At 36.2% G+C, this 27587-nt stretch overlaps 1 protein-coding gene across 3 annotated transcripts in view; it reads right to left on the reverse strand.

The window, feature by feature from the left end:
- PNPT1 (polyribonucleotide nucleotidyltransferase 1) overlaps nucleotides 1–23483 on the reverse strand; it is a 42454-nt gene extending 18971 nt beyond the window's left edge. The window contains exons 1-15 of one of the 3 annotated variants that reach the window (XM_012777833.2): nucleotides 23302–23483; nucleotides 20129–20189; nucleotides 19493–19567; nucleotides 18011–18116; nucleotides 17114–17163; nucleotides 15373–15436; nucleotides 15229–15276; nucleotides 14252–14365; nucleotides 11784–11970; nucleotides 10202–10253; nucleotides 9751–9808; nucleotides 7321–7417; nucleotides 6777–6879; nucleotides 3108–3178; nucleotides 303–339 (exon numbers count right to left, since the gene is read on the reverse strand). In XM_012777833.2, coding sequence (XP_012633287.1) covers nucleotides 303–339; nucleotides 3108–3178; nucleotides 6777–6879; nucleotides 7321–7417; nucleotides 9751–9808; nucleotides 10202–10253; nucleotides 11784–11970; nucleotides 14252–14365; nucleotides 15229–15276; nucleotides 15373–15436; nucleotides 17114–17163; nucleotides 18011–18116; nucleotides 19493–19567; nucleotides 20129–20189; nucleotides 23302–23462 — 1284 coding nt within the window. In that variant the 5' untranslated portion in view covers nucleotides 23463–23483. Of the gene's footprint in view, nucleotides 1–302; nucleotides 340–3107; nucleotides 3179–6776; nucleotides 6880–7320; nucleotides 7418–9750; nucleotides 9809–10201; nucleotides 10254–11783; nucleotides 11971–14251; nucleotides 14366–15228; nucleotides 15277–15372; nucleotides 15437–17113; nucleotides 17164–18010; nucleotides 18117–19492; nucleotides 19568–20128; nucleotides 20190–23301 lie in introns of those variants that run through there. The other 2 variants (XM_076000791.1, XM_012777834.3) reach the window with 2 other exon arrangements.
- Between the last annotated feature and the right edge of the window lie 4104 nt (nucleotides 23484–27587).

Raw genomic sequence — 27587 nt, forward strand, 5'->3', positions numbered from 1 at the left:
CACTATTCTTTCTTGCCTAAAAAAACATTGCTTGGTATACTTTCTTTAACCTTTATGTATGACTTAGGACAGGAAGCTGTTGAGTGGAAAACTATTATTTATCTCTCTAAATCCCTTCTATATGTAATAAAATGATAGTCCCCAAATCGACCTTAACAGATATATGCTAACACTAGCACAGTAAAATATTAATATCATAATCCAGGTAGTGGGTATACGGTTATTTGCTGTAAAGTTCTTTCAACTTTAATGTACCCTGGAAATTTTTCAAAATAAAATGTTGGGGAAAAAATTCACCTTACCTCATAGTGCAGCATGAAATTTTTATCTTTTATCCCACTACAAACAAAAGGCATAATATTAAAAATGTTATATGGATACAAAAAAATTTATTTTAATAAACAACTAAAAATGATTTCAGCATATTTTTTTTTTTTGAGCCAGAGTCTCGCTTTGTTGTCCAGGCTAGAGTGAGTGCCGTGGCGTCAGCCTAGCTCACAGCAACCTTAAACTCCTGGGCTCAAGCGATCCTTCTACCTCAGCCTCCCGAGTAGCTGGGACTACAGGCATGGGCCACCATGCCTGGCTAATTTTTTATATATATTAGTTGGCCAATTAATTTCTTTCTATTTATAGTAGAGACGGGGTCTCGCTCTTGCTCAGGCTGGTTTTGAACTCCTGACCTTGAGCAATCCGCCCACCTCGGCCTCCCAGAGAGCTAGGATTACAGGCGTGAGCCACCGTGCCCGGCCATTCAGGAGATTTTTTTTTTTTTTTTTTTTTTTTGAGACAGAGTCTCACTTTTTGTTGCCCTGGCTAGAGTGAGTGCCGTGGCGTCAGTCTAGCTCACAGCAACCTCAAACTCCTGGGCTCAAGCGATCCTCCTGCCTCAGCCTCCCAAGTAGCTGGGACTACAGGCATGCACCACCATGCCCGGCTAATTTTTTGTATATATATTTTTAGTTGGTCAATTAATTTCTTTCTATTTTTAGTAGAGACGGGGTCTCGCTCAGGATGGTTTCGAACTCCCAACCTTGAGCAATCCGCCCGCCTCGGCCTCCCAGAGTGCTAGGATTACAGGCGTGAGCCACCGCGCCCGGCCCATTCAGGAGATTTTTAAAAACAACTGAGCATTAATGAGAGTTGGTCCGAAACTAAAATCCAGAAGAATTAGAAGGATGAATGAGAGATGGCATTTTTTTCTGGGGCTTATGAATAAATTCTACACAGATTTAGGAAACCAATTTTGCTTCAAATACAAGCCCTAAAAATCTAGATTTTCATACTAAGACAAAAACATATATTTTAAGCATTAATAACTATGGAGAGAATCCTAAATGTTATAACCACATTAGTTAAATCTCAGAGTTATACTCTTTCTCACAGTCAACATATAAAATGAAGATCAGTAAATGAAATGACATAGCTGAAAGCAATCAGAAGATCTGACAGGCAAAGTTCTTTTCAGAGTTTGAAAAGAGAATTGCTGTGAAAGTGTCTAGAAAAATGGAAAAAAATTAGGATGAGAAAAAACACAATTCCTAGAAGCAAGAAACCAGATTTATTTATGAAAAGATAGGCATATAAAAGGGTTAACACAAATAGTGCTGTTCTTTGGGTGAAATTATAAAGGCATTTCTCTGTGAAGGGGATTTAGAAAAAGTCCTGGGGTTGGGCAGGATCTGCATAATCATAAACTGCAGCCTTGGAAAAAGAAATCCAAACACTAAACTCCTTCAGAAGACTACAGGAATCAAAGATTTAGGGGTCCAGAGAAAAGATAGGCATCAATGGCCCAATACCTGCATTCTGTAATAAATGAAGAAACCAAAAGCTAGCATGGCTAGGTGATGTGTGCCCCCTAATTTTACACAAGTTACAGACCTAAGACTAGAATATGGAGGAACCCTGGCCAAACCCAGTGCTCTTTCTTATTGAGTTGTGTTGACTTCTGAAAAAGAAAGGAGTCAAAGTGAAGGAGGGCAGAGCAACCAAGTTTTGGCCCAAACTATAAACAAAGCAGAAGATCTTCCAAAAGAGATTAAGATGAGCGTTCCATCTTTACACACAGAGCTGCACTGTCAGTTTTCTCAGACACATGATAAACAATTAGGGTGGCTATATAAAAGATATTGGGAATTATCACTAGTTGGGCAAAGGAAAAGGGAGGTGGAGTCCTATGGTCTTCTGAGACCCTTAACCAGGAAAAGGGAAGCAGCCATATTAGGCACTGGGGAAAGAAAGAACTGGCTGTGAGTCTCAGGACTCTGATGTAGTAACACTAGTGGGGACTGCAGATCCTCATCAAAACTGATCACATGACTTTACTGCTGACTTTTCTTTTTTTCTTTTTCTTTCTCGAGCTAGAGTCTTGCTCTTTGCCTGGGCTAGAGTGCTGTGGCATCAGCTGAGCTCACAGCAACCTCGAACTCCTGGGCTTAAGCCATCCTCCTGTCTCAGCCTCCTCTGTAGCTGGCACTACAGGCATGTGCCACCATGCCTGGCTAATTTCTTTCTACTTTTAGTAGAGACAGGGTCTCACTTTTGCTCAAGCTGGTCTCAAACTCCTGACCTCTCAAACAATCCTCCCGCCTCGGCCTCCCAGAGTGCTAGGATTAGAGGCCTGAGCCACCGCATCTGGCCTGATTTTTCAGAAAGAAAGGAGAGGCAAGTATTTCTGAACACAAAATCACAATGTGGTTTGGGATTAGATAAGGTTTTTCATTAACAGCCTCCAGATTATTTTCAGCAACTGGGACTTTTATCTATTTATTTGCTCTCATTTCTAAAAGAAAAACTTATCCATTTCAAGATTACCCAGAAAATCTGTCCTCAGAAATGATTCTAGAGACAAAGAATAAACTAAATGTACTTGTATTAAAGAATTAAATGCTTTATGAATATTTGTTCCATACCAATCATCTAGAAGACAATATGGCACATACCACACACACAAAAACATCCCTTAAAATCATGACTATATAAATAGAAAAAATTTTGAGTACAAAAATACAGGTTAATAAGATAATGACTTATAATATACTACATGAACTTTAATTATATATCACAACATCATAAAGCATAATATCAGAAAAACCGTAACTTACTTTATAGCTGTCATAATTTGATCTGACTTAATACTGGATTCTAATGAATCAAATGTAACAGTACAAAGCACCTAAAAAAAGAAGAAAAAACATTTCTTAGGCTTTAAAATACTAACCACAAAGATGAAAACTAAAAGTATTTGAAGAATCCAATTTGGTCTTAAAAAAATGGGATAAATACATATATTCTACACAAAGTTTGCCATGACTTAATACCATAAATATTTATTCATTTTATAAATATCCAAGCTACATGCAAACTTCAATAATCTAAAGGTTTAACATTATACACACTACATATATAAAGCACTGCACTAAGAGTTCTAGGGAAGAAAGACAGGAAGAGGAAGAAATACTATGTATTAGTCCATAGAGGAAGCCTCAATAAAGGTTCAGCCAATAAAACTGCCTGCTTAAAATTAAAAAAAAAAACAACACACACACAAAAACCCAAACATCTTTGGAGAGACATAACATAATTGAGATACTCTATAATGTATCATTCACAACATCCAGAATACAACCTAAAAAGAAACAGGAAAAAGGCCCACTCTCAAGAGAAAAGACAATAAAGACCAACCCTGAGTTGATTAAGATGTTGGATTAACAGACAAAGATTTTTAACAGCTATTATAATTATAGTCATGGACATAAAAAAGAATTGATGGAAATTCTGGAACTGAAAAATTTACTGAAAAATTTATTATCTCATACTGGAAAGAAGATAAGTCAATCAATAAGAAGATGAATTGATAGAAATTGCCCAATTTGAAGACGAGGGGAAAAGAACATAGTCTCAGGTACATGTGGGACAATATCAAAAAACTAATATATGTGGCACTTGCAATCCCCAAAGGAGAGAAGAGAGAGAAGAAGGTAGGAAAAAATATTTGAAGAAATAATGGCTGGAACTCCTCAAGTTTGATGAAAGACACAAATTTACAGGTTCAGGCTCAGGAAACTTTAGCAGAATAAATCCAAAGAAAATCACACCTTTCAAGTCATACTACTGAAAACCAAAGATAAAGAACAAATCTTGAAAGTACCAACAGGAAAACAATAGATAACACAAGAAAACAATGATTTGAATATGTCTTTGCTTCTCAACCCGGAAAAATGGAGAACAAAAATCAATCTTTAAATGCTTAAAAAAAAAATCTTTAAATGCTTAAAAAAAAAAAAAAAAGAAAGAAAAGCAAAGCATCAACCCAGAACTCTATACACAGCAATAAGATTCTTCGTATATAAAGGCAAAATAAAGATATTTTAGATAAACAAAAATAAGAATTTGTTGTCAGAAGACCCACAGGACAATACTAAAGGAAGTCTTGTCAGACTGAAGAGAAATGACACAGGATAGAAACGTGGATCTTCACAAAGGAATAAGAAGCATTAGGAATGGTAAATATGTGGGTCAACATAAAATACTATCTTTTTCCTCCTCACTTCTTTAAAATAGATATGATTGTTTAAACTAAAAGTTATAACACTGCCTTGTAGGGCTTACATAAGACAACTATATAAAGGATGGAAGCAATGGACCTAAATGGATGCAAAATCATTTTCTATGAAGTGGCACAATATTAACTCTAAAAAGACTATGAGAAGTTAAGGATGTATACTATAATTTCTATAGTAACCAATGAAAAATAATGCAGAGGTATAGCTAAAAAGCAAGTAAAAATGAAATTCTAAAAAATAGTCAATTAATCCAAAAAGAAGGCAGAAAGTAAGAATAGAGAAACAAAAAATAGAGGGGCAAATGAAAAACACATAATAAACAGATCTATATTTAATCACACGAATAATTAAATTTAACACTAGTAAACTAAGTATTTCAGTTAAAAGGCAGATACTGTCAGAATGGGGATAACAAATGTTTACAGAGTATCTCAATAAAGATATTTCTAAAAACTCTATTAAAGGGCAGAAAAGAAAACCTGAATCAAAGGTGAGACAGACTATATTCATTGTAAAGACTGTGATTTAAACAATAAAAATATAATTTCTCTCTCAAATTAATTATTCAGTGCAATTTCAACATAAGTCCTGGAAGGATTTTTTGAGAACTTGATATAATATTAAAATTCCAATGAAGGAGCAAATGTACCTAAATTGTGAAATAATTTTGGGGAGGGGGAAAACAAATTGGGAGGATTTGCTTCTCAGACATTAAGATTTACCCCAAAATCATAATAACTAAAACAGTTTGACATTGGCCCAGGAAATTCACAAAACAGTAGAAGAGAATATAGTTAAAAAATGTATTATAAAATTAGACTATATGGTGACATCACAAATTAGTGGGAAAAATAAATTATTAGTAAATGATGTAAAATTGGATTACTATGGAAGTTTTCCACTTTACACCATGCATAGGAATAAATTGCAAGATAGATTAATGGTATAAATTTAATAGCTAAAACTAGAAAGCTAATAAAAAGAAAAAGGAGGTGGGTCATTTTGTGACTCTGAGGTAAGGAAGGATTTCTTAAATAAATCTTTAAAAATACAAACCACAAAAGTGAAAAGGGGAAGTCTTAACTATATCAAAACTAAAGATTTCAAATCTACTCTGGATATACAGCAGGCTACCCCCAAGCAAAGTTAAAAGGTAAACAACAAAGAGGTAGACATTTATATAAAGTCTGGTTTGTTACTGAAAAGGATTAATATTTAAAACATACAGGAAATTACTAAAAAATAGCAGGTAAAATATAGTAAACCATATTAACAAAAGAAAAAAATTGGCCAAAAGATGTGGACAGAAAATTCACAAAAGAGCAAACCTGCAGCAGGGCCACCGTACTGTACCACTCTAGGGGATACTATCTATATGAAAATAGTGCCCTAGAGGTGTTCAGTCCCCCAGAGCATGGTTTATACAGTGACCATGATGATTGGCTACTATATAAGAGATGTTCAGCCTTATTAGTAATCAGGGAAATAAAAATTAAAAGAACAAGATCACTTTATACCTATCAGATTGGCAAAGTTAAAGCAGTGATTAATGTAATAAAAAGAAAGGCATAAAGTATAATGCCATAAACTGGATAAACATATAGGTAAATAAATGAACAGAAGGTGAACTAGAAGAATATATGTTAAATATAAAAGAGTGGGCGCCTATGTAAAGAAAAAGAATAGGACTGAGGTACAGGCTAAACACAGAAAGCAAATGAGGGCCTTGAACAAACCAACGACAATATGCCATAAACTGAGGAATATGAGTGACTCAATTTTGTACACCTAATATTAAAAGAAACTACAATAAAAATACCAGATAATTCTAGAAAATGCAAACTAATTTATAGAGAAGCAGATCAGTAGTTGCCTGGAGGAAGAAGGTTGGCAAGAAGAAGGTATTACAAAGAGGCATGAGGACACTCATGGGGGGGGGTGATTGGTATGTTTATTATCTTGACTGTGGTAACAGTTTCCCTGTTGTATACATGTGAAAACTTACCAAATCATACACTCTAAACATGTGCAGTTTATTGCATAGCAATTTTACCTAAAAAAAACCTGTTAAATTATATTTTAAAAAAATATTGATCTGAATAATGCATACCATATGATAAAACCCCATAGCATCTACATACTATGCTGCTATTAGAGCTAATGAAGCAATCTTAATTCAGTAAATAATTATAACTTTACATATATTACCTGTGTTTGTCCCCTTTGAAATAATGCTGATCCATGAAGAATTTTAAACATATCTACCTCACAATTTATATTCCTAAGTGATGTCAAATCTCGCCCATCACACCTATAGTAATAAAGGAAATAAGTACATGAAGTTCTGCTGCAAATCAGAAAAATTACATCATTTCTTTATCTCGAAGTTCTCAACCCCAGTTGCATATCATAATCCCCTGTAGAACTTTAAAAAATTATACAGATACTTGGGCACCACCCTAAGTCCCACTGAATCAGAGTGTGTTTGGAGTTGTGACCTATATATCTGTGTCATTAAAAAGCTCTACAGGGAATCCTGATGTGCAAACTACGAATTACAGCTCTACATACAAGGCCAAAAGAGATGGTCACACATCCACACAAGCCACATACTCTTTCTTTCATAGGTGCCCATTCATAAAACAAATATCATAATTCTTTACTGTTCACTTGAAAAAAGCCAGTTTTTGAGTAAGTTCCCATTTGCACAGACAGCAAATGCTTCAATTCCATCAAAAAAGGTTATATTTACCTTTTGTATTCATTCAAAATAATGCTTCTAAAAACCTCCTTTATAACAACATTGAAGGATTCTATTATTTCATATGGATCGACCTCTGGAAATTTTTCTATAGAAAAAAGACAAACCAAAACAAAGGTTTTCTTTTTAGAAGATAGAGTTTGTCTAAAGTTCACAGCCTAAAATCAATTAATTATAGGAATAAACCAAGGGAGCTGACTCTGAACATTTAGTTCTCAGGTAAACAAAGTAGATAAGTCAAATGTTCTCAAGCAAGTGAGAAACACCAAGTACCCCAAATGTGTTTTTGGGAACTTAGTTTGCTTTCTACCAGAACAATAGTATTTTGAAATCAGTTCCCTGTTGTATTATGTTACCTGACAAACCCAGCCAAGCTTTATGAAAAGGTAGTCATCCTCACTCTTTTGCCTTAGGAATCTTTATCTTACTCTGCAAATTGGGAAACAATTTTTTTTATATATTACGCATTTTTTTCTTTTTTTTAGAGACAGGTCTCACTTTTGCTAAAGCTGGTCTCTAACTACTGAGCTCAAGCAATCCTCCTGCCTTGGCATCCCAGAGTGCTAGGATTATAGGCCTGAGCCACCTTGCCTGGCCCTATATATTAAAAATCTTTACCAACCATTTTTTAGCTAACATTTATCAAGTGCTTTCATGAGGAAGGCACCTTACAGGTATTTTTTTTAAATGCCTTTAATCTTTGTAACCATTTATGAGGTTAATTCTATTATTATTCCCAATCTACAGAAGAAAAAACTGAGGCTTAAAGAGATCACACAGTTTGGCCGGGCATGGTGACTCACGACTTATCCTAGCACTATAGGCCGAGGCAAGAGGACTGCTTGAGGTCAGAGGAGTCAGAGACCAGCCTGAACAAGAGCTAGACCCCATCTCTACTAAAAATAGAAAACATTAGCCAGGTGTGAGCCTGTAGTCGGAGCTACTCAGGAGGCTGAGGCAGGAGGATGGCTTGAGCTCAGAAGTGAGCCTGTCTTACCAAAAAAAAAAAAAAAAACAGATCATACGGTAAATAACTGATACAGCTATGACTAAACACAGATCTGTCTCAAAGGATTATGCTTTTAAATGTTAAACTATTCCACCTTATTGACTAATTTATGCCAAATTTTAAGTACTGTTCTCTCAAGTGTTTGACTTATTAAATATATCTTTTGAGATGGAGTCTTGCTCTGTCACCTGGGCTAGAGTGCTGTGGCATCAGCCTAGCTCACAGCACCCTCAAACTCCTGGGCTTGAGGAATTCTCCTGCCTCAGCCTCCCAAGTAGCTAGGATTACAGGTGCATGCCACCATGCCTGGCTAATTTTTCTATTTTTAGTAGAGACGGGGTCTCACTCTTGCTCCCATTGGTCTCGAACTCCTGAGCTCAAGTGATCCTCCCGCCTCAGCCTCCCAGAGTGAGTGCTAGCATTACAGGCATCAGCCACCATGTCCAGTCTAAACATATCTTTAAAATAACCATAAGAAATGGCCACAGAAATATATTAAGTTTTGTATCTCTATCAGACAAGAATAATTTTTAATATTATACTTTAACATGAACTTCTATGCTTTAACTGGGTTCCACTTGGAAAGGAAAACAACAAAACATTTAAAATATTATCCTATCAGCCCAGAGAGTCTATGCATAATACAAATACAAAATCACTTTTCTTCTTGAATAAGGCAACATGTGCTGTACAATTTCTCATTCTTAACACGATGAAATATAGTGAGAAATGACTAAAATCTTTCAATGACAATTGCAAATAATGGCCTTAATATCAAAGCTAACAGCAGTATTTTCAATCTTAAAAAAGTATTCATGTGAGGATATTTGTCTATAAGAAAAATAAACAAGATCTGCATGTCATGCTTCATTCACATTCAGTTTGTGTGAGGCTGATATTATACAGTAAGATCCCTTGATTAAAAATTTCTGCTGAGCTAAACTATCTAAAACTTGTATCTTATAATTCCACCTTATATTAATAACAGCAACAACAGTTAACATTTAATGAAAACTTAACTATGTGCCGTGAACAGATGTAAATGATTCATTCATTAAATCCTCACAAACTAAGTATTATTAGTATTGCTATTTCACAAATCAAGAACGCAAGAATTTCCAAGAATATCTTTGGGGTTTCAAATGACAGGATATAAGGCTATAGATCTTAGAAGATAAGAGTCTGATCCAGAAAAGATTAAGAACATTCCACATTTACAAGGTTACTCTGTATCAAGGGTAGTGCTACTAGCCACATTCATAGAAGTTAATTTAACAGTAACTTTATGATGTATCATTATTGTAAGTTTACTAAAGACAAAACTGAGATGCAATGCTTACAATCAAAATTTTTTTAAAAACCTATTATTTGTTCTAAAATTTTTTAAGTAAAAAAATATAAACAAAATTCACCTTTTAGTTGTTCCTCTATATCTAATCTAATCTTGTTAACAGCTTCATCTCTGGAAACCTAAAAGAAAGTTGAGGTTCAGTTATTACACATAAATGGCAAAATTTAACATTTCTATATTTTAATTATCATACAATTAATTAACACATAATAGGAGTATTCAGATTTCTCTAATGGTAATATTCTTTAAAAGATTATAATTGGTCATTGATTTATGAGAAATATTATGTTTAGTTCATTCAAGTACATTTGCACACTTCCCTAAAACTTGTATTAATAAACAAAAGAATTGGAGAAACAAACAACTAGGCTTTAATTCTGCTTTTTGTTTAGAGTTTAAAAAAAATAGGACTAAAAAAAAAATAGGACTAATATTCACAAGCAAAATTACATGAGTTATGATAAAAACATATTCCTAGGACAATATATAAGACAAAATTCAAGTATACTTACTTTATCATGTTCGTAATCTGTAAAAACTGCATAGAGTCTCTCCATGGCAAGTCTATAGGAAGCACAAAATAAATGTTTGACATAACAATATTTGAAAACATGAGGCAGTTTCTATTACAAATAAAACTGAAATATTTAATAACAATAAGTGAAAATTTAATAACCATTTCACAAATAATTAAAAATATTTATGTATACCTGTTTATCACTGCTGTTTATTTTTCATGATATAGAACACAAATTTCTTTCTTCCTACATCCCAGGGGGAATCACTCACACATGGTGCTATGCCCCACCCTTATTCTTATATTCAATTGTTCACTTACTCCCACCTTAGATTCTTCTTTTTACACACACTTTGTTTTTAACCTCTTGCTTTCTTCCATTCTGTCCATTTTGGCTCAGGAAACTCTTTTGTTGGGGGCAGTTTACACAATTATTTAATTTCTGACTGATAGATATGAGACTGACATTAAGGAAAAATATTAACCTTTTCTTTTATTTTTTTGAGACAGGGTTGTCTGGGTTAGAGCGCCGTGGCGTCACAGAAACCTCAAACACCTGGGCTCAAGCAATCCTTCTGCCTCAGCCTCCCTAGTAGTTGGGACTACAGCCACAGGCCACCACACTCTGCCAATTTTTTTCTATTTTTAGTTATCCGGCTAATTTCTTTCTATTTTTTAGTAGAGACAGGGTCTCAATCTTGCTGAGGCTGGTATCGAACTCCTTACCTCAAGTGATCCTCCTGCCTCGGCCTCCCAGAGTGCTAGGATTACAGGCATGAGCCACCATGCCCAGCCAAATCTTTCCAATAAAATGAAATAATTTTCTAGTAACTCATTCATATTTACTGAGTACCTATGTGCTAGGCACTGTTCTAACCACTAGGCATATAGTGGTGGTTATATCTGATATCTTTTTGAGAACCACAATAGGTTCCTTAGATATTCAAATATGTTATGCTTTATTCTGTTTTCCAAGACACAGAGAGACATGGGGATTACCTATATCTTAACCAATAAACATATTCTAACTTTAATTTGAGATTCAAAGTTAGGCCCTAGAAGAGGGATGTGTGGATTTATTCTTCTTAAGGCATTAAATAGATACTTATGACAATGACTCTTTTTTTTTTTGAGACAGAGCCTTGCTTTGTTACCCAGGCTAGAGTGAGTGCCGTGGCGTCAACCTAGCTCACAGCAACCTCAAACTCCTGGGCTCAAGCAATCCTTCTACCTCATCCTCCCGAGTAGCTGGGACTACAGGCATGTGCCACCATGCCTGGCTACTTTTTTCTATATATATTAGTTGGCCAATTAATTTCTTTCTATTTTATAGTAGAGATGAGGTCTCCGCTCTTGCTCAGGCTGGTTTCGAACTCCTGACCTTGAGCAATCCACCCGCCTGGGCCTTCCAGAGTGCTAGGATTACAGGCATGAGCCACTGCGCCCAGCTGACAATGACTCTTAAAACAGAAAAGTGCTATTCATGAAGTAATGCAATTCCATGGGAAGGTTTTCCCCCCAAGAGAAAATTAAATATGGTGACAATTTCATATTTTCTTTTATACAGATGTTCTTACTTATTAGCATATTTCACAATCTCTGGTGAAGGAGTAAATAACTTCTGAGGTGTCCTCTTGGTAACACCAATTTCTTTTACCAACTGCTGAATGCCCTGAATTATTTGTTGGGTATATTTCACTCCCACTTTGATAGCATGGCAAAAGTCTTGCTGTAAAATGTTCTCTGCAGAGGCTTCCAACATAACTATTTGAAGAAAAGAAAAATAATGATTATTATTGAATCTTTTACCAATTTAACATTTTAAAAATACCATGATATGACATAAATAGTATAGGTCAATTTTATTTCTTAGTAATACATCCACGTTGATTTCTTTTCTCAGAATCAACATACTTCTAAAATATAAACAGCAGTAAATGAATAAAGAAAGATTGATATTTGAATTTGGGTTTATATTCTCTTTAAATTAAAAAAATATTGCATTTAATGTGTATAAAATATATCTTAATAAATGAATTTTAAAAATAGAATGTGAAAAGAATACGGTATAGAAAAGTAGGTACTCCCCAAATAAATTTTGTTTTTACTAATTAAACTTTAGAGTAATTCCTCTTTAAAAATACTTCATAAGAAAATTCCTTACAGTTTTTCGTCTATAGATTTCTACTGTCTGATATGGTAACTACTAGCTACATATGGCTATTTGCATTGAAATTAATTAAAATTATATAAAGTTAAAAATTTGGGTACCTTACAGTCAAGGGTGCAGTTGTGTGTCACAGTTCTGCCCAATGAGATATAAATGGCAACTGCTATGTGGGGATTTCTGGGAAGGCTCCTTAAAAGGGAGGTAGACTTGCTCAGCTGGCACATGTTGTTCTGCTATCCCCCTCTTTTTTTCTTCCTCTTGCCTATAAGTCAGATGAGTTGGCCAGAGCTCTGGTGGCCAGTTCGTAAGTGTGAAGATGAGATCACACCTCAAGTACAGCAGAGCAGAAAGGTAGAAGGAATCTGGATTTCTTAAGACATCATGGAGCCACTATTACTGTCCTGGACTACCTCTCAATTTCTTTTACCTGAGAGAAAATAAATTTCCATCTTTTTTTTTTTTTTTTTTGAGACAGAGTCTCGCTTGTTGCCCAGGCTAGAGTGAGTGCTGTGGCGTCAGCTTAGCTCACAGCAACCTCAAACTCCTGGGCTCAAGCAATCCTTCTGCCTCAGCCTCCCGAGTAGCTGGGACTACAGGCATGCACCACCATGCCCGGCTAATTTTATCTATATATATTTTAGCTGGCCAATTAATTTCTTTCTATTTATAGTAGAGATGGGGTCTTGCTCTTGCTCAGGCTGGTTTCGAACTCCTGACCTGGAGCAATCCGCCCACCTCGGCCTCCCAGAGTGCTAGGATTACAGGCTTGAGCCACCGCGCCCGGCCTAAATTTCCATCTTGCATAAGCCTTGTTATTTGGTTTGACAACACAATCCCCAACTAAGAGGTGAATAACATATAGCTCCTGTTATGTGTTTGATGTATATTACCTAATTCTAACTCCATTACTGATCAACATACCACATGTAGAAGCTGGAAATGAGGTATTTCATACATTACTTATGCAAGAAAGCACTAAAAGTTTAATAGTTCACTTTATGTTTCATCAAAATATTTCCATGTCAGAATATCTCCTGTCAAAAAGTCCCCGACATCAAATGTCACATAGTAAAATAAACTGATGAGAAGAGCCCTATATAATTTACCAAAGGTCACAGGGTTATAGTGCCAGAGCCAGGTTTCAAACTCAGGTCATTCTGACTGCTAAAGCCCATTGTCCTTCCACAGAATGAGGCCCTGATTTTCATTCATGCAATTATGACATGTTTATTATAAGGAATAAGTGAAGAAATGGTCAGTGCATTTCTTCTATTACTAGTTTTCTACCTGCCAGAAATAGGTCACTTCTTTCTCAGAGTACACCAAACAGGCTTGGAATCACTGAGTTAGCTAAATTAAAATATTTAAGCTAATAAACCAATTAATTTGTTACCAGATTTAGAAATCCTATTTTTAGACTGTTATTTAAATTAGTAACTAAGTTATTAGTCTAAAAATAACTACTGAAACTAACTTGGTAAATATTTTTATATACTTCATTTTAAAGTTGTATAACATTCTGTAATTTTAGGTACTGGTTGATATGAAACAAGAGCACTATCAAAATTTGAGCCAGGTATGGTGGCTAGCGCCTGTAGTCCCAGCTACTCAGGAGGCTGAGGTAGGAGGATTGCTTGAGCCTAGATGTTTGAAGCTGCAATGAGCTATGATTTCACCACTGCACTCAAGCCTGGGAGACAATAAGATCTTATTTCTGAAATAAAATAAAAAAACACTACCAAAATACGAAAGAGAGAAAATAAAAATTTTTATGGCTAGTGACCAAACCCACACACAAAAAACCTTAAAATTCCTTTTAAGAAGCTCAAACTTGTAAGTACAATCCAGAATAAATATAGTATCTAAACTACTTACCAATCTGACTTTTAGGTGCCCCAGCAACCACTAAATTTAAAGTACTGTAAGACATTTCTTTTCGTGTTGGGTTAACAACACATTCTCCATCAATCATTCCTATTCGTACTGCCCCTAAAATGGCAATTGAAAATTGTTTAATAAACCTCCCAGTTTTCAAGACATTATACCAGCAGTAGCTTCAATCCCTTATTTCTGATTGTGACCACAGAACAAAATCCATATTTCTACCAAGGTATTCAAGACCCACAGACCATCCTACCCCATCCTATCTTCTGGCTTCACTGGATCACTCTGAATTGTTCAAAATATACCATTTCTTCCATCCCTCTGTAATTCTGCTCATGTACATCTCCTGGTCGAGACTGTACTCTCTTCAAGACAAATGCTTAACATCTGATTCTAAGGTTCAGCTTAAATGTGGATGACTCTGAGAAGGCCTCCTTGACAACCTGACCCCACAAAACTAAACCTGCTTTTTCTATCATTTTCTTAGCACTTTGACTATGCTTTTATAACAGTACTGTTTATAATTACCTGTCTCTACTCTTTATGCTGAAAGCAAGCACTGCCTTTTTCATCTCTGTCTGCCTCTGTTTCTAGGGCCTAGTCCGCCTCTGTTCCTTCAGCGCCTACCACAGTATCTAGCATTTAGAACACTCAGTAATTATTTACTTAATGAATCACTTTATATTGCATGATTACAACTTAGAAGAGCTGTAAGTTATGTATATGTTTGTTTTATGTATATAAAACAAGAGTTTGTACTCTGGCAATTTCCCAGTATAAAAAAAAGTCCTCTAACAGAAAGAAGCAATTAAGAAGTCAAAATATCTAGGAACATAAAATCTATAACATCATAACATATTGCTGTTGAAAACAAACCCAGGGCAAGGAGAAAATGTCTGAAAGATGCCATTGCTCTAACACGCCACCATTATTTACTAAAAAATTCTTATTTTCAAATTCTGACTTACCAACAGGTCCATTCCAAGGAATATCTGATAATGAGAGGGCTACAGAAGCTTAAAAAAAAAGAGAGAAAAATAAGAGCTGACATTAAAAATATTTCCCTGCTTTATAAAATCAGTGATAATTTTAATCTCTCCTTTTATACTTACCTCCATTAATTGCTAGGACATCAGGTTCATTAACACCATCTACTGCTAAAAGATTACAAAGGACCTGGTATAATGGAAAAAAATTCAAAGCACTTAAAAAAAACTACTTGATTTGGGAGGATTCTCATTTAAGTTAATATCTTGGCCTAAACTATATGAGCATTATATGGTTAAAAGCATGGACTTTTTAGCCAAACCCCTTAATTTTGGTTATCATTTAACTAAATGCTCATTGATATTGGGTAAATTACTTAAACCTCAAAAGTTTCCTCATCTTTAAAAGGGAAAAATAATGCCATCTTTTTTTTTTTTTTTTTTTTTTTTTTTGAGACAGAGTCTCGCTTTGTTGCCCAGGCTAGAGTGAGTGCCATGGCGTCAGCCTAGCTCACAGCAACCTCAAACTCCTGGGCTCAAGCGATCCTTCTGCCTCAGCCTCCCGGGTAGCTGGGACTACAGGCATGCGCCACCATGCCCGGCTAATTTTTTATATATATATCAGTTGGCCAATTAATTTCTTTCTATTTATAGTAGAGACGGGGTCTCGCTCTTGCTCAGGCTGGTTTTGAACTCCTGACCTTGAGCAATCCGCCCGCCTCGGCCTCCCAAGAGCTAGGATTACAGGCGTGAGCCACCGCGCCCGGCCAATAATGCCATCTTCCTACAGGATTCTTGTGAGAATTACAGAAATATTGTATATGAAATACTTACCATAATATTGGCCATGTTGCAAATATTCAGTAAAGATTAGTTATTTATAGTATATAAAAATATTGTCTTCTGTTTATAAGCATAGATGAAACAAACCAATGAATTATTTTGTACTGCAATGATGTGCCTATGTCATACTTAAGAAAATAACCTCCTTGAGGTTGTGACATGCTTACAAAGATATATTTGCAAGGCATATTTATTTATTTCAAATAAAGTGGTTATTCAATTAAAGTACATGGGTCATTATGCCAAATGAAATAATATTCAGAAAGTTTTTTTTTTGAGAGACAGGGTCTTGCTCTGTTGCCCAGGCTGGAGTGTAGTGGCTAGATAGCTGGAGTGTAGTGGCTCACTATAACCTTGAGATCCAGGGCTCAAGTCTATCCTCCTGCTTCATCCTCCTGAGCAGTCTGGGACTACAAGTGAGTACCACCATGCCTGGCTAATTTCTACTACTTCCTGGAGAGACACTGTCTTGCTATATTGCCCAGGCTGGTCTCAAACTCCTGGCATCAAGAGATCCTCCCATCTTGGCCTCTCAAAATGCTCAGATTACAGGTGTGAGCTATCATGTCTGACCCAGGAAGTTTTAAAATATAATAGAGATTCAGAGCATTTAGTAATAAAGACAGGTAATAAAACTTAGTTGTGTTTGATTTTCCTAGTCTATAACTAATATGACTGACTTAAGACCTGCCTGATCTGGTCCCCACCCACCTCAGTCATGCTGACCTTTCAAATTCACCAATTTCTTTCCAGCCTCAGGGAAAGAGCATTCCACCTGCCTAGAATGCTTCCCTGACACACCCTGGCTAATTCCTACTCATAATTCAGATGTCAACTCAAATTGACACTGAATAAATGTTAGCTTTTTAAAAGTATTATCTTTTTAAAAAACTGAATCTAAAACACAACAGCATCATCGAAAATTCTTATTTTATATTCTCTGTAACATTTAACCTAGTAAGTATAACAGAGATGAATTATTTTTGGTTGATTTGGAAACTAATAAAACTAAAGCAGAACCTACCTGTGTATCATAGAAGTAGCCAGCTGGAAAGAGAGGTCTAATTGAACGATCTGCCAAAAGAAAAAAAAAAGACATAAAATAGTACTGACAGCATTGCTTTACAGTTCAAAACTTTTGAACTATAGGTGGCTGTTCAATACACCAAAAAAAAAAAAAATCTTGGACTGATTTACTAAGATGGACATAGATAAATGTCAATGTTTCATTTAATACATATCATGCCCTAACAACAAAAACCAAAAAACAAGCAGGATAGCAGCATATTAAGTGCAAAGATTGCAGAGCAACTTTTCATGCTGGTTCCAAAGGTACTACTTACACACAGAAGTGGAAGAAAGAGACTTAAGACCAATAGCAGACTAAAAGAAAATGCTTCCTTGGTATTTTGTGTGTGAAGAATCCATATAAGTATACACAAACCAGCAATTTCTGTGTAGAACAGTTAAAAATTACAAACAATTCCACAATATTTAGGGATGTCAAAGATTTGGAATGTTATAGACATATTTCAGTAGTTGATAAACATAATGCTTTTAGGAACTACTTGGCGTAACATGAAAATGAAAAAATCCTAAGAATAGAGTCAACAGAGTAGAAGCATGGGCCATGGAATTCATCTGATCAACAGAAGTTCATTCATTCAGTCAACAGACATTTATTGAATGCCTATTCTGTGCCACACAGAATACAGTATACAGGTATAGGGGATTCACTAGTAAAGAAGCAAAAGTTTTTTCTCTCATGGAGTCCACATATGAGTGAATGAACAGAGAGGGTGAATAATCTTAGGTGGTGTTATTGCAATGAAGGAAAATTTAAGACATATTGTAGAACACAGATGGAAAAGAAGAGATGCTAACATATCAGAGAGGATTAATGCCTCTGTTAATATATTACCTATTATACGACTTGTAAGAATTTCTTTATCAGAAGTACCAATCTCTCTTCTCAGATAGTTTGTGGGAATTCTACCTGCTGCAGCAGCCTTCTGTCTGTAGTCAACCTAAAGTAGCAATAAAAAATGAAGTTCATATGATTCTTTTATTAAGTAACAAACTATACCCCAAGAACTACTATGTAAATATTAATTCTACTGAGGTTGCTAACAATATATTCTAGACTAAGAGTAGAGAATATTTTATTTACTTTTAGCATTTTTATCTGTTGGGGAAAGGAGAGGTGATAGAAATGTTTCAGCAAATTTAATAAATTCAGCAAATTTATTATTACATAGCTCCCACTTAGTAGTCAGATGAGTACCTAGCCTCATTACTTCCCACAGTTGCTCATTCTGATCAAGTTAGACATTGCTTTTTTTTGCATCAACTCTGATATAACCACATTCTTCTTTTCATAATGGAAAGAAGCCATAAAATCTGAAGGAACTCTTCACTAAATACATAGAGTCATCTCTTGGTATCTGTGGGGGATTGGTTCTAGGACCTCTTATGGATACCAAAATCCACGGATATTCAAAATGCCAATATAAAATGGAGTAGTATTTGCATAAAACCTATGCACACCCTGTTGTATACTTTAAATCATCTCTAAATTACATGTACTACTTAATATTACACAATGTAAATAATATAAATGTTATGTAAATAGTTGTTACACTAAATTGTTTAGGCAGTAATAAGAAAAAGTCTATATACATGTTTAGAATAGGTACAATTTTTTTTCTGGGAAAAAAATTTATTTTGTTTTTGTGGTTTTTTGACACATGGTCTCCCTCTGTTGCCCAGGCTAGGGTGCAGTGGCATCATCATAGCTCACTGCAATCTCAAACTCTTCGCCTCAAGCCATCCTCCTGTCTCAGCCTCCTGAGTACCTGGGACTAGAGACATACGCCACCAAGCCTGGCTGATTTAAAATTTTTTTTTGTAAAGATGGGGTCTCACTATGTTGCCAAGGCTGGTCTCAAACTCCTGGCCTCAAGTGATCTTCTTGCCTCGGCCTCCCAAAGTGTCAGGATTACAAGTGTGAGCCACTGTGCCCAGTCTTTTCAAGTATTTATAATCCACCACTGGTAGAACCCACAGATATATATACAAACTAGAGGGCAGACTATATTTACAAACTCATACTGAAGGGAAACTATGAAGGCTTATTCAATGTCAAAGTACTTGATGCATTTCCACTGTTCTCATCTACGTACATACCTGGACATTACAAATTCTAAGGTATGCTCACCACTAGTATGAGAATCTATGTTCTGAAGTAACCAATTGGCATTCTTCTAATTGCTCAATATCATACAACTAAGAAAAACCCCTTGTTATGCAAACTATATTTTCCACTCACTTGATACTAGATAAAAATATTGCAAATTCTACATATATATTATATTCCAGTTCAATTACATCAGCAAATACTTACCACCAAAGGCATGAACTGGGAAGGTGAAGGTTTCGTTTTACTGACCGCTGTGACCATCACCGCAGTGTCACCTGACTTAAACATGAACAACACTGGTAAATTCCTTTATAATCAGATATTAGTATATAAGCAGCAACTGAATGAATCTTACTCCAATTAAACCAAGGACATAGTTATTATATGATATGATTACAATGAAAATAATTATTCACTAGTCTTGATCCTTAGCTTTTAAAAAACTATAGAATGAAAAGGGAAAAAAGCTGATATTTTACTGATACTCAATGAATTGAATCATATTTTCTATTTCTTAAGAGAAAATTTAGGCTATAAAGAAAAAATTTCCAAATATTACTATTATTGAAGAAAATACCAAAATCAATTTCTCTAGAAAAGCACAACAGAATTTATTAACAGTATAAAACAGAACTCCCAGTTTGGAAGGGATCTTAAAGACCATCTAGCAAGCTGACTCTCTGGTTGTCTGGAATGATTCTGACACTTGAAATAATCTTACTAATATATGAATTAATTTCCAGTACCACAATTCTAAGAAGTTACACGATGTTATAAAGATATTCAATTACACTTCATAACCATTTTTAAGATGAAAATTTGAAAACCTGAACTTTTTACCTGTACTACAGCAGAGCCATCTGCAAATCTGGCGAGTTTTCCAGAGGATATTTCTAATTTTCTGTTTACAAATAAAAAAGCAATACAAAACTCTTAGGTCATCAGTACAATTCCAGCTTACTATAAAATAATCAAAGATTCTAACAGAAGAACCAAAGGCTACTGAGTCCCTTCTTACTAACCTCTAGCAACAAACAAACCATAAAGGATTGAATTCATGATCATTATCAAAAGTACAAGGGGAATTTATGAGGAATATAGAATCCAAGGCACAGGATTAATCTGAATTATAGAGAAAGTGTTTTGGGAGTTCAGAAGCTATCTGCCTCCTTAAATGTTAATTCCCATTTACTATCTGAATAGTGTCTCTTGTCATCCCTTGCCTTGTTGACTACAGTAACCTTTTAACAAACAAACAGGGTAATTTCCCTAGTTAAAAATTTCTCCCACTATTTTTGGGACAAAATATCAACCCTGGCCATGTGCAGTGGCTCACATCTATAATCCTAGCACTTTGGGGAAGCCGAGGCAGGAGGATTGCTTGAGGCCAGGAGTTTGAGACCAGCCTGAGCAAGAGCAAGACTCCATCTCTACAACAACTAGAAAAATTAGCCAGGTGCACACAGGTAGTGCGCCTTACTACAGGTGCACACCTGTAGTAAGCTACTTGGGAGGCTAGGGGAGGAGGATGGCTTGAGGCCAAGAGTTTGAGGTTACAGTAAGCTACGATGATACTACCACACACTAGCTCAGGAGATAGAGCAAGACCCTGTCTAAAAAGAAAATAACAAAAAAAACCCTAAATACTGCCTACAAGGACCTTCATGTTTGACAATAGGGGAAAGACTAGTCTTCAATGAGGAAAGAATAGTCTTTTTAACCAACAGTACTGGGATAACTAGATATCCATAGCAAAAAATAATAAATCTTCATGTAAAAATAAAAATTAACTCAAAATGAATCCTATACCTAAATCTAGGAGCTAAAACTATAAAATTCTTAGACAAAAACCTAGAAATAAATCTTCATAGATTTGAGTTAGACAAAGTCTTAGATATGACATCAAAAGTGTAAGTGACAAAACAAAAAATAAATTGGATTTCATCAAAATTAAAAACTTTCATGCTTTAATGAATATCAAGAAAGTAAAAGAAAAGCCACAGATTAGGAGAAAATATTTGCAAGTCATATATCTGATAAGGGACTTGTATCTAGCATATGAAAGAACTCTTACAACTCAACAACAAAGATAATTCAATTTTAAAACTTGGCAAAGAATTTGAATAGACATCTTTCCAAAAGATATACAAATGGCCAAGAAGTACATAAAAATATGCTCAATATCATTAGCCACCAGGGAAATGCAAATCAAATCATAATGAAGTACTACTTCACAACTACTATGAATGTTCATTGTAGCATTATTCATAATAGCCCCAAATAAAAAGAACCCACAAGTCCATCAACTAATCAATCAATAATCTAAATGTGGTATAATCCATACAATGGATTATTATTAAGCCATAAAAAGGAATAAAGTACTGAGATACATGTTACAATATGGATAAACCCTGAAAACATGCTAGAAAAAGGCAGTCAGTCACAAAAGACCATAAATATGTTTCCATTTATATGAAATCTCCAGAATGGGTAAATCCATAGAGAAGGAAAGGAGAAGAAGGAGGACGAGAACGAGGTAGGTGGTTGGAGCTGGAGGAGGAGGGTGTAGAGTGGCAGCTCAGAGGATGGAGATCACCCGACGGTGGAGCCTGGTGAACGGTTTGCCGACTATCTGCCCAGGACCGAGCCGCACCGGGTGAAGCTCGCCCAGGACAACGCGGGACTGGACGCAAAGGAGAAGAAATTGCTGAGAGTGGTCCAGGCCATGGCAAACACTTTCTTTGACGGTTCTGTTTAGATGCAACACTGGGCCAGAAGTTACGTCGAGTACAGTGTGGCTGAATTCTCTACGCGTCACTGTGTGTTATTTAAAATAAATCGGAGTTGAAAGGAAAAAAAAATCCCCCCCAAAATCAGAATTAATGAGTGCCAGCGGTGGAATGAGCCTTAGAGATCATCTAGTCCTAGGGGTCAGCAATCAACAGCTCATGGCCTGTTTCTGCACAGCTCTTCAACTAAGAATGTTTTTTACATTTTTAAAGGGTATGCAAATAAACACACACACACACAGTGTGTAGCCCAGAAAACCTAAAATATTTAATATTTATTATCTGGCCCTTTACAGAAAAAGTTTGCAGTCCCTTGATTGAATCCAATCTCCTCATTTTGCACAAGAAATTGATTAAGTAACTTGTTCAAGGTCAGTTGCTCATTAAGGTACGGAGGAGGGCTTGGATCCAAAGACAGATTTTTTGGCTTCTTGTATGAACCGAGGTCAAAATTTTTAAAAATTACATGTAAAAAATTTAGGGCCAGGCGAGGTGGCTCACTGTAATTCTAGCACTTTGAGAGGACTAGGCAGAAGGGTTGCTTAAGGCCAGGAGTTCGAGACCAGCCTGAACAAGAGCAAAACCCTGTCTCTCCAAAAAACTAGAAAAATTAGCTGGGAGTGGTGGCACATGCCTGTACGCCCAGCCACTCGGGGGCTGAGGCAGGAGGATTTCTTGAACCCAGGGAGTTTGAGGTTGCTGTGAGCTACGACGATGCCACTGCACTCTAGCCAGGGCAACAGAAAGTCTGTCTCAACTCTAAACAAACAAACAAACGAACAACCTGGCGTTCGACAAACTGACATTTCCTTTCCTTTCCTTTCCTACCCATGGTCATAGTGGCACACTTTTAGGCAATCCACTGGATTGGGTGATGTGAGCATACACTGTCAACTCAACTCATTTTCCCGACTTTGAATGTTTCCCACAGGGGTCCTCGAAAGTAAGGAGAACGAGTCGGGAGGACAGAATCAGCTGGAGAAAGGAATCCCGGAACACCAAGAGGGAGGCTCAAGAAGCAAAGGGCACGAGGCAGCGCGGGAAGGGGGAGGGTCCGGGAAGACAGACTCCAAACCCGGAAAGGGAAATTTGGAATTTAGGTATGGGGTCAAGCGAGATTAAAGAGACCTGGGCTGCCGGATTTCTACACTGGGAGAAGAACGTACTGGAGCTAGCTGGACAGGATGCCATGTGAAAAGACAAGGAATGCACGGTGCTCCTTACCTGTTGCCTAGGTCAACCGCCACGGTTTGAGACCCCGCACTTCTCCATAGTGCTCGCACCTGCAACTGGGTGAGTGCCCGAGCCCGCCCTGGCAGACGGAGGGGACTTTCGCCCAGGGGCCGGAGCCGAAGGCACGAGCAGCAGCCCCTGCAGGCCGCCATGACACTCGGCACGCGATCAACCCGGGCTGTGCCCTGATTGGCTCACTCCGCAGGCCGCGGGGCGGAGCTTCCTATGGTTTCGTTTCCGCGGTGCCTGGGGGATGCCGGAGAAGCGGATACCTTGGCCACTTTGTACGAAGACTAGAGAGGGTCAAACTTATCAGAACGCGATTAAGTTGTCACTTGTCTCTGTATTTATCAGCCAATGAAGGGCAATTAGATAAATAATACTGTTTTTGTGTTATCGTACTTTAAAAGAAAGTTCTAGACTAATGGAAGTGTTTAATAAGTAGATCACATTTATGTTTATTTCTAATAATGGAAGTCATAGGGCAACACATTATTATTTGGCTCTGTGAACTAAGAATTAGGAGAATTTGTGTGATAGGCCATAGAAAGAGATCACCCTCTCCCTTCCTCCGCCCTGGCTTTTATTTTATAAATTTCACATAAGTATGTTACTGCAGAGGTTCTTGTTAACTGATTTCTAGTAAATTTATTCATTTCTCAGTGACCTATAAAATAATTTTACAAATTTTTGTCATTTCTGATTCATTTTTATTTTTGATATTTAGCAACTCAGTTCTCTGCCCTTTTTGGTCAGACGTTCATATTTTTTAAACCAACTCTTAAATGCAAAATATTGGCTAGTATTTAAAATAAATGTTTTGTGAAATGAAAAATTTTGGAATTTGAATTTTATAAATTTTAGGGAGTATGTAAATTTCTTACACTCCATCTATTCTGTTAGAAATTCTTGTTCCTTGAATGAACCAATCATTTTTGTATTATAATATATATTTCTCTTTTAAGGTCATAACTGAATTGCCGAAAGAAAACCAAACAGCAATAAAACCCAACACATATATTCAACCATAGTTTTAAGAATTAAAAAATGTTGAGCTCCAAACCATTGATTTGGTCGCAAAGCAGATTTTTGACACCTTGCTTTCATGAGCTATTATTACCAGTTTGGGATTTCCATGCTCATTGAAGGTACTGCCATTAAATTCATTTATAGGTATTTAGTATTAAAGTAGTTTTTGCCTTTCCTCCCTTTGACTTTAACTTGAGTTGCCATAGTGTTTTCAAGACCAATCTATTGAAACCTTTCATAAAGACACATCTCAGAAAGTCTACTTGCCATAATTCAGTATGACCTTGGACTTACAGAGTAAGAATACTAAATTATCTTTTGGTAATACACTTAAGTACTATATAATCATTTTCATTTAGGCAGTATTGTCTAATATTATAACTAGAGAATAGACTTGGAGTCAGTCCTAGGTGGTTCCAATCTTCTCTCTGTTATTTGCTGGTTGTGTGACCCTATCTTTCTGAGCCTCAGTTTTCTTATGAAAATGGGCAATAATGTGAAGCTCACAGGTTTTCTATAAGGATTAAATGTGACAGAGGATATGACAGTACTCAGCACATTGTCAGCACTCTATAAATGGTATATTCAGGTTTGATCCATCCTTTTCTTAATTTTTCCGCTAGTTTCCTTTTTTTCAAAATATTGAACACCTTTCTTTCCTTCAGAACTCCTTGAATCAATTAGCTTTCATCCAGCTAGAAATACTAGAAAGTAGCCTTCACATCTGAAGCTCACCTCTGTTTCCTCATACATAACCAAAACAATTGAAATAGTAGTAATGGGTTCATAAACACAAAAGCATTAGATATTGGCACTAAAATCTTGTGGCAGAGCTTTGTTATGAAGTAGTTATACAGGTGATACAGAATATGTTTATATTAAACATTTTTAGATTAGCATAGAAACAAAAGTATAAAAAGTTTAAATTTTTGAGGTTGTAACTGCTGCTATTATGACCCATAAAGTTCAATTTAAGAGATGTCACATTCTAGAAGAATAGTTACACCAAATGTAGTTTGATAGCCAAAATATAATTTAAAAGGGATTCTTTACCTATGAGTGTTGAAGGGAATTAAAGGTGATCTAACTTAAATCTACCAACAATATTTCTCTGATATCATTTTCTGGTTTTCTTCAAACTGCAATGAACCTCCATCAAAATAGTTAATACTGCTGCATACTCTGAGTCAGCAATTTCATTCAAGTAAAACATCATTGCATGAAATTATGTTTAATTAAATTTTAATTTGTTTTGTAGTTTGGTTTAGACAGTTTATACGTTTATTTTAGTTTTGTGATTGTCTAAAAGCTACAAGAACACAGTTTATATCTTGTTGTATATATTGTTATTTAGTAACATTATAATTAAAAGTATCACAGACACTGAGGAGTCCCTGAGAATGTTTTCTCTTGAAACAGTGTAGCCTACTGAACTTTAAGAAAGACTGTTCTACACTACTATTAAAGGGATCTTTCTCTATTCTTACTAAACTTCCTGAGTGGTTTCCTAAGTCTTTATAGGATAAAATTTAAACTGCTTTGCATAGAGTAAATCTTTCCTACTTAGTCTCATCAACTTTTACTTACTACCTATTTTCCTCCCTACATCTTCTCCTTTCATACTCCAAGTACACTGGACTTCCTGTTCCCTTGCAGCATGCCATTCTTTCTTCTGCCTCTGTGCCTTTCTTTGCATGTATGAGTCTCTGTGCTTGGCACACACTCCTCCCATGTGTCAATCTGGCAAACTCAGTCTTCACTGCTCTCCTCTTTGACTTCCCCAGGCAGATCTATGGGTACAATCTATGTCTGTCCTTCCACTGTGTTATTAAGAAGTCAAAAATTCATATTATTTTCAAATATGCATTCTGTTGTGGAACCAGTGCAGCCAGACAGCTAGAAATATCAACAAAGTGTTTGGGAAGGATGTGGCTAATGAATGCATTGTACATTGATGGTTTGAGAAGTGTCACTGTGATTTTAATCTTAAACATGAGCCACATGGGCAACCTGAGACGAAGGTGGATAATTAGTTGAAAACTGTAGTGGAAGTGAATCCATCTGAATCTACGTATGAATTAGCAGCAAGTTTTGACGTTACTATTCCAACAATATTGGGCCACTTGAAACAAATTGGAAAGGTAAAGAAGCTGGATAGATGGGTACCCCATGAATTAAACAAGTGTCAGAAGAGAGATATTCTCGAAGCTTCCCTTTCTTTGCTGTCACAATATAAAGGTGAACAACTTCTACACTGTATTGTTACATGTGATGAAAAATGGATTCTTTTTGATAATCACAAGTGTTGGGGACAATGGTTTGATAAAGACGAAGTGCCGAAACATAGTCCAAAACTGAATATTCATCGAAAAAAGCTAATGGTGTCTGTTTGGTGGTCCAGCACTGGTATTATCCACTACAGCTTCATGAAACCTGGTCAGTTGATTACAGCAGATGTCTACTGCAACCAATTTGATCAAATTATGAGGATGCTTGTGATTAAGCAGCTGAGGTTGGTCACTGGAGACAGGCCAATCCTCTTGCAAGACAACACTCAACCACAAGTGGCACAAACAACACTGCTCAAATTATAGAAGTTGGACTTGGAAATTCTCTGTCATCCCCTATATTCACCAGACCTTGCACCAATTGACTACCACTTCTTCCAGGCTTTACTCCACTTCTTGCAAGAAAAACGTTCAATTCTCAACAAGCTGTGGAAAACGCCTTTCGTGATTTCAGCACCACTCGCTCTCCAGGTTTTTTTATGCCTGCTGGCATAAACAAGCTACTTGGTAAGCTGGCAAAACTGTATGGATAGTTCAGGTGCATCTTGTTTGAGATATAATAAACAAAACATTTGATTTGAAATCTGACATTTCATATTTAATGACCTAATGATTTATATAGTCATTAATTCATCTGTGGAAGTGAATGTGGGTGTAGGTATCACATAGTAAAGTGCTGGCTCTGGCATCAGATTGCCTCTTTCACTTCCTACACACGTGACTATTGGTAAGTTGCTTACCCTTTCAATGTCTCAATTTCATCATTCGTAAATGGGAATGATAATACCTACCTCCTAGGGCTCCTAGATTTGAATACAATCTTATTTTTTGTGGAACTAATCATAGTCCCTGGCACAAGGAAAACATGATAATGTGTGGTGATATTTATTGAGTATCTACTTTATGCCAGGAACTCTGCTAGGCTTAGGGGATATACAGGTGCCAACACAGCTGTAGGGC

Source organism: Microcebus murinus, chromosome 3, assembly GCF_040939455.1.
Source record: "Microcebus murinus isolate Inina chromosome 3, M.murinus_Inina_mat1.0, whole genome shotgun sequence".
Lineage (NCBI taxonomy): Eukaryota > Metazoa > Chordata > Mammalia > Primates > Cheirogaleidae > Microcebus > Microcebus murinus.